General features: G+C 40.2%; 1 protein-coding gene across 1 annotated transcript in view; it reads left to right on the top strand.

Annotated features, from left to right (window-relative positions):
- Positions 1-323: 323 nt before the first annotated feature.
- Positions 324-10,694, top strand: part of slc49a4 (solute carrier family 49 member 4) — a 51,711-nt gene continuing 41,340 nt past the window's right edge. Inside the window, exons 1-2 of the mRNA XM_053329181.1 lie at positions 324-704; positions 4,668-4,761. Of these exons, the coding sequence (XP_053185156.1) occupies positions 410-704; positions 4,668-4,761 (389 nt within the window). The 5' untranslated portion in view covers positions 324-409. The remainder of the gene's footprint in view (positions 705-4,667; positions 4,762-10,694) is intronic.

The raw sequence follows: 10,694 nt of genomic DNA, 5'->3' as shown, positions 1-10,694 counted from the left end.
ACGTACTTAGCGGGTCCCTGAAAAAAAAAACAGGGGACTCACCTTTCTCTACACGTGCAGTGGAAGTTTGAGCGGAAGTAAACAAACCTCACATGACATTGTACGGTTTCTATTTACACCTAAAACTCCTCCCTGTGAAACTACTCCATTGTGGCTCTGCGGTCGTAGCAACAGCCCCGCTCAAGCGAACGCGCCAGACGAGCCAAAATGGCAGCCGACTGAGGACAGTTTCCAAATTTCAAACGATATCCTCGGCGCATGCGCAGTAAACTCCGCTGACTAAAACAGAGGCTATCGGGGGTGTTTTTGTTTCGGAGCTCGACAGCATCCCAGGGAACAGCTCATTTCACGCTGCCGCACACCCAATTAAAGGAGGAATTTAAACTGAACTGACCCATTGAAAGCTGCTATGGGTGCCGTTTCGAGCACCGAGGCCGAAAGGGAGCCGCTTCTCGTCCCCTCTCTCGCGGAGACAAACAGTCCGCCGGTAAACAGCAGAGTGTACGGGAGAAGATGGCTGGTTCTGACTCTGTTTTCTCTGCTGGCACTAATGCAGGGGATGGTGTGGAACTTCTGGGGTCCTATCCAGAATTCGGCTGCTCACGCTTTCGGCTTCACCAAGTCCGATATAGCAGTTCTGGTGCTGTGGGGTCCAGTGGGTTTCGTTCCCTGGCTGCTGTTTATGTGGTTAATGGATAAAAAAGGTGAGTTGTTTTTATCTGGTACACAGTGTCCTCTCTCAGTGTTGTGATGTTTTGACTTCTCGTTTGACTCGTTACCAACCTTAAAGCCTTAGTAGACACATGACATGTTGTTCTTTTTTCATGGTTAACCTCTCAGAAAAAAGTTTAGTGCAGTTACTTGATTCAAATCCTACACATGATAGTCTAATCTGCATACAGACAGTACGCTTAGTGCTGATGTCCGGTGTCACTCAGTGTTGTGTTTAATCTTCTGATGCTGTGGCCTGATTAGAAATTCGAGGTACTTTGACACTGAGAGGTTTTACCCTGGTCACATAGCCTATTTTTGGAGCTGCCAACAACAATGGCGACTCTATAGAATTAGGTCTGGTACTGTGTCAATATTTAATGAAGAACATTTGAACTAGCTCAAGTAACAATAGAACCAGCAACACTTGAATAGCTCCCAAATGTCTAATTTCCTACAATAAAAAAGGGCACCTGAATCCTCCCAAATGAAAAATGATACCATTATCCAATTTGTCTTCAACTTAGTCAGCTGATACTATTATGTAGTTTGAAAAATGTGTTTGCCTTCAATGGGGATGCAATGAATGATTATGTCATTATATGTTAATATGTCAGTTTTCATTTAATTTAGCCTATAAACAGTTAAAATGCCCATCACAATTTCCCGGAGCCCAGGGTGATATCATCAAAAGACTTGTTTTCTCAAACCAGAAGTTAAAAAAAAAGAAAACCAAAAATTGATTACTAAGGGAGGAAACATAGACAAAAGTCACATTTTGACTGTTGGGAACAATAAATATTTGGCATTTTACTTAAATTACTTCATTGTTTATCAGAATAGTTGACAGTGTTCTGTTAATTGACAGATATGAATTAAGATATTAATTGAATTCAGTGCACATGTATTCTTTTAAAGAGTGATACAAGTCATCTTTTGTGGATTTCACATTTTTAGATGACAGTAAAATAATATAAATGTACTGCTGTCACTTTTGAATGAGATATCAGTCAATGCACAAGGGTGTTCCTGTGACGTGTGATCATCGTCAGAGATGGAACCATGTGAGAGTTTTCAAAAGTGCTGATGCAGCAGAAGCAACTCTTGGAGAGCTGTTGAGACTTCTCTCTTTCAAGAAACATCAGATTCACAATGGCCTTGAAACAACACGACATTTTGTTAAGTGCCTCTTTAGCGATGGTGAGGCACCCTGAAGGCCATCTCTTGAGTCAGACGACACTTCACCTAACCAGTTCCTCTGCATCACCTGACTGACTTGTAGAAGTCAATGCCCCGACAAGACTGTCAGGTGACCAAAAACAGTAACAACACAGTAACAAGATCTCAGTAACCAGGCAGCAGACGAAATGAAGTTCATAAGGGAAACTTGCCACAAAATTACATAACTCATCTTGTGATACTGATTCATCAGATTCATCAGTTACTGATTCTGGCAGTTTTATTTGTCTAATTTAAACATCACATCAGCTGCTCAGTGGTAGAAACAGAACACTAACAAATATGTACAATCTTAATAAAATAATCCACCTGTAGATTCTCCTCCAGAATGATTGTAAAAATAATGCTCAACTTTACGGTGGCAGCTGGTAGCAAGTCTGTGTCACTGAGTCATATACTGAGTTAGCACAGCTCATTCAGCATTCACAGATTGCCAGGGTGTGACCTTGTTTAAAAACCTATGTGAAGGTCTGTGACAGGCCTTAACTGTTGTCCATAGATACACAACACACACAACACAAAACAATGCACACTCCAGAATTCCCCCTCCCCAAAAGTGCAAACTGTTGGTAATCAACAGTGGAGTAGTTGCCATCCAATAGAGGCTACAGTCTTGAGATCAAGTCATGAGTGATGCTGTCATATAATAGTATGTAGGTCATGGTGTACTGAGTTTATATATGCAGATGTTGTAAAATAATAGAGAGAGGGCTTACCTACACATTTAAGTGTCAGGTTGTAAAGCTTGAAAGACGTATTTGTAGAAGCTGGCCTTCTCTGAAATCTAGGTTACTTTCTTTTCCAGCATGTTTATGCACACAAGGAATTTGACTCTGGTTTCTAGTGGCTCTCAATGTACAGAAGAATGTTGAGAAAGGTAGACACGATTATACATCCAAGACAACAAAACAGCAGAAAAATAAGTCAACATTAACATATAATTAACCTATATGCAGGTGTCAGTAAATGCACATAATAATACAGTATCTCTGTAGCAACATTATTATGACGTTTGTCTTCACATGATTACAGTATGATGAACCGGTTTGACAATGTTCTCACCTGATTAGTGAAAAATTCAAATGTGAAAGCAATACATTAATTTGGGTTTAATGTGTCAATCCAGAATTGAATTGACAGGTACAAATGTGCTTCTTGACCCTTTTGAGGTCTCTACTGCCTCAGGCCTTTTAAAAGGGGAATATTCAAGGTATTTAACAATCTGTCAAAAGCCCTCTCTTCAAACAGAGTAAAGGTTTCTGGCACAACTTCACTTCTACTACTTCCAAGGTGCACAGAGAATGGGGAAATGTCTAAAAAGGTCAAAGCTCCAGCAATAGTTGTAGTACACAGAACAACTTTATGATTAGACCAATGCGTTTCGGCCTGCGGTCTTCATCAGGTTCATCTAGGCTAAATGTGACATATTTTCCTATATGGGAAAAAATTGTATCGCATCGCATCGCATCGCATCGCATCGCATCGCATCGTATCGCATCGTATTGCATCGTATTGCATCGTATCGCATCGTATCATCTTGTTTCGTAATGCATTGGCCTCATGATAAAGTTGTTTTGTATACCACGAGTGTTGCTGGAGCTTTGACCTTAAAAGCCCTCTTTTTCAAATGACTACCTACACAGAGGCCTTTGTTTTTGGAACCTAAATGAAGCAGAACCAATTCCCTATTCTCTCTTTATAGTGCTATGATAAACTACAGTGATAGGCAGCATTATCATGTAACTGTCATCTTCTCCAGATCAAATAAACACTAAGACTTTAGTCTTGAGTAGACTTGAGTTTAAAAGTTGTTGATTTTCTTTACAGAAAACTAACATCGACAAAGTCTCTGTTGAGACTTGTCAATACAGCAGAACATTACACACACACACACACACGTATGGACAAATGATTAAATCCATGCCCACTTGACATCTAAAGATTGCAGTTTGACAAACTTCTAACATGCGCCATAATGCAGTATTGGCTTTCTGTGACCTTTATATTCCATCAGGGATCAGTAAAGTCCAATTCCAACCCAGCACTGTTTCAACCGGTGTCAATATATCGATCTGCACTCCATCATGATAACTATAGTCTGTTAGTCGAGGCTTCAGCAAAGGACAACGCACATGTGGGGGGAAAAAATGGAACAGGGAAGTTGAGAGAGTTTCCTTAAATGGATGTCATGTGTGTGAAACTGAGAATAGACACTTCTAAGTTGAAAGAGAAACGCTTTGTCTGGTACTATACTGCTGTCTCAGGCGTCATTAAATAATGAACTTTGGATTCCTCTGGTCTGTTTTAGAGCAGTTGGGGTGATTAGTGGTGACACAGATGCTTTGGAATGATTAGCCAATCAGTGGAAAATGAACCTGCCATAATTATGATCAGCTCAGCATTTCAGTAATTTATTAAGCAAAAAATGGCAAATATTAAATGCCATATTTTTCTGTATCGTACAGAATTGTAATTTAAATCTCTTTAGGTTTTTGAGAACAAGCATTTTGAGCTCCAAGTAACATTTTTCACTATTTTGTCACATTTATAGGCGACACATGAATATAGAATGACTGCTCTATTTGGGAAGTAATATAATAACCTTTGATAGAATTCCACTATCTTGGGCCAGTGACCTCAACCACGCTCAGTCACCCATCATCGTCTGCTATCTTTTCACTCTTCAACTTTTGCAAACCATATCTTGTGTCTTCCAGGTTTGCGGGCCTCCCTCCTCCTCTCAGCGTTCTTCATGCTGCTAGGAGCTGCTCTGCGGAGCATCCCACTGTCGGACCAGCCTCTCAGACGATGGTAAGACTTCCTCTGTAAACATGGTAGCAGATGGTTTTGGCGGGGGGAGACCGATGATGTCCTTGCTGAAAGGGATTGTTGGAAAGGAGGCAAAGACTTGACTCGTGATCTTCGAGCAGTCAGGAGCCTTTCATAATTTCCATAATTTAATTTGATTTAAATTTAAAACAAATCTCTTTAACCCACCACCACCACCACCTCAGCCAATTCAGGACCAGCTATGTACATCAGGTTATGATTCAAAAGAACTCAAAGCAAAAGTTAGGCCTTCTCTTTGTCTGAGGTTTAAAGAAGTTTAATGAAAACACATTAATTCAACTTGAATTAAGTATTGTATCAAATATACATAAAATGCTGCTTTTGTAACTTAAAAAAAAATTGGTGCATATCACAAAGCGTATGCTGATACCGATATATCTGTGATAGGCCAATAATATTGGCTGACTGATATATCGGTCTAGCTCTAGTCACAAACATGATGAAATAAAAAAGCCTACCATTACATCTGGATGAATATCAGCACAGCCTAATGCAACATGCAGTAGTGACTACTATTTTGGCTAATAAGGTGTTCTGTTGTATACGGCCGCACTGATTTGCAGGTCCTGTTCCTGGTATAGACCTCTACCTTGCATGGTCAGACAGGGTTTGGCTGCCAGAGAGCAGAATTCTGACAGGCAGCTCAATACTGTATTGTTCCTTTACTTCTTTTTTTGTGTCCTTGCTGCCAGTTTCCTCTCTTATCAGGCAGCCCTTTGACAGGCCGTCACTGGAAAACATAAAAGAATCCTATTATTCTTAGTTTCTTTTTCAGTTTTACTCACAAGCTCAGTGTTCCTCTTTTAGAAGGTGTGAAAGCTCAGAGAAGGTCATTTCAATTATAATACGTTTTTTAAAAATGTCATGTCATCGAGTGGTAATCTGTCTAATGATTCCTAATGGGCTCCACAATGAGGCGGTATATTATAAAATATCAATACAGGGAGATTTCCATACAGTGAGTCACGTATCACTTTCACTCCATGGATTTGAGGTCTTTTTTTAAAAAAAAAATCCTTTTGGCTTTGAAAAAGCACATGAATCAATGTTATTTTTCAATCTCTTTCTCTGTGTGTCTTATGAGGCTGGAATAAGAGAGCTATTAGTGGAGTGAACAGCTAATGTTACAGTTATATAGGCCAAATGTAAGAAAAATAAAAAGCTTCCGTTGAAGTGTTTTTAAACAGGGAAAGAATCACGATTTCCTTGTGACGGTGCCTAAATTGAGAAAGAGTATTTACAATTTGCCGTGAAATGTCAGGACTTGGATCTTGGATTTGTTGTGTCTCTCTGTGGTTTTAATGTCCTGTATTGGAGTGTCTCTCACAGCCCACTAAAAGCTTTTATGATATCTTTCTAGAACTTTAAGTCAAGAGCAAAGCTGTCACATTAGTCCATTTCTACATGTGCACACCAACATGTAGACTGAACGTGTTTGGTACATGTGCAGACTTCTTATCTTGGACTGTTGACTTGTATTGATCACCGTGTTACATAACATAATGTTATACTGCTAGTGTTTTACAGTGGCAACATTTACAGGCCATGTAAGGCATCAACTTTCCAAAACATTTCTATCATAGCCTTTATTTAAACAGCAAGAGCTATTGAGAACAAGCTCTCTTTTACAAGGACGCCCTGAGTAAATATAAAACAATAAAAAGCACATGAAAATTACAGATTAAACAGGCCAAAGACCTCAGCTAAGATATAACATCAATCCAAAGAAAACAAATACAGTCACACTCTTCTACATCAGTCAAAGAGATTTAGATTGATTAAAAGGGATTAGCTTGTCTTATTTTCCAAGCGGATTGTTCCACTTGTGTGGAGCATAGTATTTAAAAGCCAGTTTTCCCAATCTCAGTATTAACATGGAGATTTTAAAGGACCAAATAGGCTTGGGCCCTAGTGTGGTGTGAAAATGATCTAAAGTTAAAAAGATGTGTGAGATACCTGCCAAGAAGTGCTTTGTAAATGAATAGAATGCAGTACCGTTCTCTTTTTGCTGCCAACGACTGCCACTCAACTTTCTGACATAGTATACAACCATGAGCTCTAAAGCCATCCCCAGTTATGAACCTGAGGGTAGAATGATAGACTGCATCAAGAGGTTTAACAGTGGAGCCAGGAAAGTGCATATAAATTATATCTCTGTAGTCCATAAGGGATAAAAAAGTTTGATGGAACAGTTTGCTGCCCTCCTTCATGTAAAGCTAGGACGTAGGCTGTCTTCCAAAAGTCAGGGATTCTTCGTGTTGCAACAGTCAGTGGGATTAAAAGTATGAGTTAAGCATTCAACTAGCAGTGGAGCTGCTAAAAATAAAAGCCTTGGGTCTAACTGATGAGCCTCATTGGACCTGTACGATCAATAGAACAAAGAGCATTAAAGATATCAATATTCGTAAAAGGCTTCAATGAAAAGGTCTGCCTAATCAGAGACGGTGGGAGAATATCTGCCATTTTTAAATTAATAACCTTATGATGAAATGTTAATTGAAAGCATCACATATTTTCTTTCCAACTGAAATAGAGGTTCAACCTTTAATCAGTTTCATTGGGTAAGGATTATGTGATAATCATTCAGCCAATGGTTTAATGATTTAGAATGATTTAACCACAGTGGACAAACTATTAATGTCTAATTGTTTTATCATTTATTGTGTGACCCCCTTTTAAATAATACTCCATATTAAGAAAGGATAGTCAAAATTGATGCAGCTTAGGTTAAGATATGCTGACTTTTAGTTAAAAAATGTTGGATCCTACACTCCAACTCAATTGTGTCTTTTTTTTTTTTGTTAGATCGTTCCTGCCTGGTAAAGAGCTGTGATTAAAAGTTTTAAAAGCAGCCTTTCCATTAAAAACGTGTAGTCTTCTTGCCTGGCCTGAGATAACCCTCAGGTTGGGCAGGGGATGTTCAGATTTAACAAAGCTCCTCCAGCAGGCAGCATTATACCATTACTCATAGATCATTTATGTAAGTGCTGCTTTGTCATGCCTGATTCTACATTATAGTGCTCGGAGCCAATAAGCTTTATCCTTATGACATCCAGTAAGATCTTCAGAAAGCTTTAAAAAAGTAACTTTGGTCTTCCAACTTGAAGCTAGTTCAGGTCAGTGAAGGCTATCACACCTCCTCCACTTCACATTCATTGGATGTTTTTATGCAAATCTTGTATGAGTTGCATCCTTTTAACATAGCTGCTGACAAGTGCTTTTACTGTAAAGAGGAAACCGATTCAGATAGGAATTGGCCTGCGAAGAAATAAGAAATCTCTTCCTCTGCTTATATCACATACACCCAAGAGAGAAGTGTTTGCGGTTTAAACTGACAAACTCACATCTTGGCCTTACTCTTTAAGACCAAAAAGCAGTAAGTCTAATATCCAGCCCTGCAACTAGGATATCAGATCGGTGTCTCAAGATAAAAAAAGCCCACAAAGTTCTAGAGGTTAGAGTTTCTTGCCAGTTTCCCATTAGATGACGGGAACAGCGCTTCACAGCCGTGACCTTCCGCTCTTTAATTTCGGTATTTAGAGTGGAAAAGAAGATAGCGTGGTGAAAGGAAGGATGACTGCATCTTGAATCACACAGCAAATGTTAGTTCTGACACAGTTGAGCCTAAATTTGCATATCAAATGTAACAGGTCACAACTCTTCAAGCCTCATTTGAGTGGATGTCATGGATTATGACAGTGAAGGGCAGGCTGATGGAGTCATGTAGTGCACTGAATCGCCAGTAGGTGTCACTCTTGGCTTTGCAGTAGTGGAGAGGAGATCAAGCTGTGTCAGACTGTGAGAGCTTTTGTTCAGTTTGCTGCTGTGCTGCCTCTTATAGAATAAATAGGACATTTTTTTTCATTCCAGCAATAAGGGCATGTATGATTATTACGATTATTACTCACAATAGTCACGTCTAGACAGATTTTTGGAGTGTGTGGAGTTCAAGGGCGCTTGTGGGGGCCATCAAACGCAACATTTGAGTTTCCTGCTTTTATGAACAGGAGAAGAGTGGCGACGGTTATCCAGGTAGAAACAGTGAAGCCCCCCACCAACTCCACCAACCCCACCAACCCCCTGCAGATCTGTGTTTGTTCCACACGCTGTTTCATGTTTGATAAGCGATTGAGTCTTTTATAATATCCTCTTGAGGAAGTAAACCACCTCTTTGTTGTTAGTTTTTAAGATCCTTAATCTGAAATCAAAGGCAATGGTGAACTTGTGAGCAGTGAAACTTCCTCTCCTTTACATCCAGGATCCCGTGTGTTGCTCTTGAAGTCACGTTGAAAACAGGACCTGAGTCGGAACGTCTTTGTTTTGAGAAGTTCAGATAAGGAGAGGAAAAGCTCTGTTGCCTCCGCAGTCACTGATTAGACCTCGCTGTGATTACGCCTGCTCTCAAATCAAAAGACTTCAACTTTTTACCCTTCTCATTCTCTTCTATTTTCATGCATTCACTATTTCTCTTCGCCCTTTCAATTTCTTTCCCCTCGCCTAACAACAGGCCAGCTGTGTGATTAGTAAGTGTCTATCGGTTAGATCTCAGACTCTGTCTGATTGGCCATCAGAACACATTTTGGGTCCTTCAGCACGCCGTCTTGTTACTTTGATGATCGCTCTGGTGCCATTTTCAAGACAGAACTGGCCTTTGTTTTAATGGCAGAATCTGATCTGTCAGGTCTGGCAGACCAGAAGCAAGCGGGATGATTTTCATTTTTTGTCTCCTTCTCGATCAGATACAGCCTGACGGGGTTCATCAATACTGATTAACTCAATCATCTCCTATTGAGGAAAAAGCTGCCCCCCTTTTTTTCCCTGTCACAGCACGGCTGCCTCCACCACTCATTCTCATGTTAATCACCATCCATCCTCATCACCTGTCACATTAAAGCCAATTTTCTGAGTCCCATCCATCCATAAAGACAGTGAAGCTGGGTTCAATACTTTTTAGCTACCTACTGAACTTCGTCTGTGACACAAACTATGAAAAGCTGATGGCTGGCTGTGAATGCTTGATAACATTCTTGATCTTGTTAATTTATTCAGATATATACCCCCTTTGTTTCATTATAATTTGGTCATTTTTACGCAAGATTTTACTTCAGCTGTGTGTGTGTGTGTGTGTGTGTGTGTGTGTGTGTGTGTGTGTGTGTGTGTGTGTGTGTGTGTGTGTGTGTGTGTGTGTGTGTGTGTGTGTGTGTGTTCAGATCAGCTTAAATAGTGATACACTTTGTGTTTAAACCACTGCAGGAACATGTTTTGGTAGATTCCTGCAAATGTTGATCTCATCTGATATATGACACAGTCGTGACCAGATGTGGGACTTCAGCTGCCAGTAGTTGCAGGGACACTGCAAAGGACTGGAGAACGCCTTCATAAGCTCATATAACAACCGTATCATTATTTTTTTGAACATTTTCCATTGTTTAGAACTCTAGAGAATTTTAACTTTTCAGGATGTGTGAAAACTCTGTAAATCCATTTAGAATACACTGTGTTGGATCAACCAGAGGTTTGCTGAGCCTCAATTCAGTGTATTTATCCAGCTGAAAATGAACACATAAAGACACATGGTAATGACGCATTTGTTATACATCTGTGATGGGAAACTGACAGGAAGAGGAATAAAACATAAGCTGCGATTGTCTACGAGGAGGAAAGTAACAATCCGATGCTCAGACAGTCAAAGTTCCAGTCTCACTTGTGCTCCTTCAGACTGAGCTGTGCAAGACAGATGTACTCTGAAATATCCCCTGATGCCACCAGACCCCCTCACCGCACCCCCCACCCCTCCCTCCAGAACTGTCTGACTGAGACAGCCAGCCGCCTGAGACAGCGCACGGCTGATTGATTGTCTGTGAGCTCAGTAAAGACACCATTCATTCAGAGCG

This window comes from Scomber japonicus, chromosome 11 (assembly GCF_027409825.1).
Source record: "Scomber japonicus isolate fScoJap1 chromosome 11, fScoJap1.pri, whole genome shotgun sequence".
NCBI classification, from domain to species: domain Eukaryota; kingdom Metazoa; phylum Chordata; class Actinopteri; order Scombriformes; family Scombridae; genus Scomber; species Scomber japonicus.
Note: the sequence above shows the minus strand (reverse complement) of the source record. Positions and strands in the feature narration are given on the sequence as shown.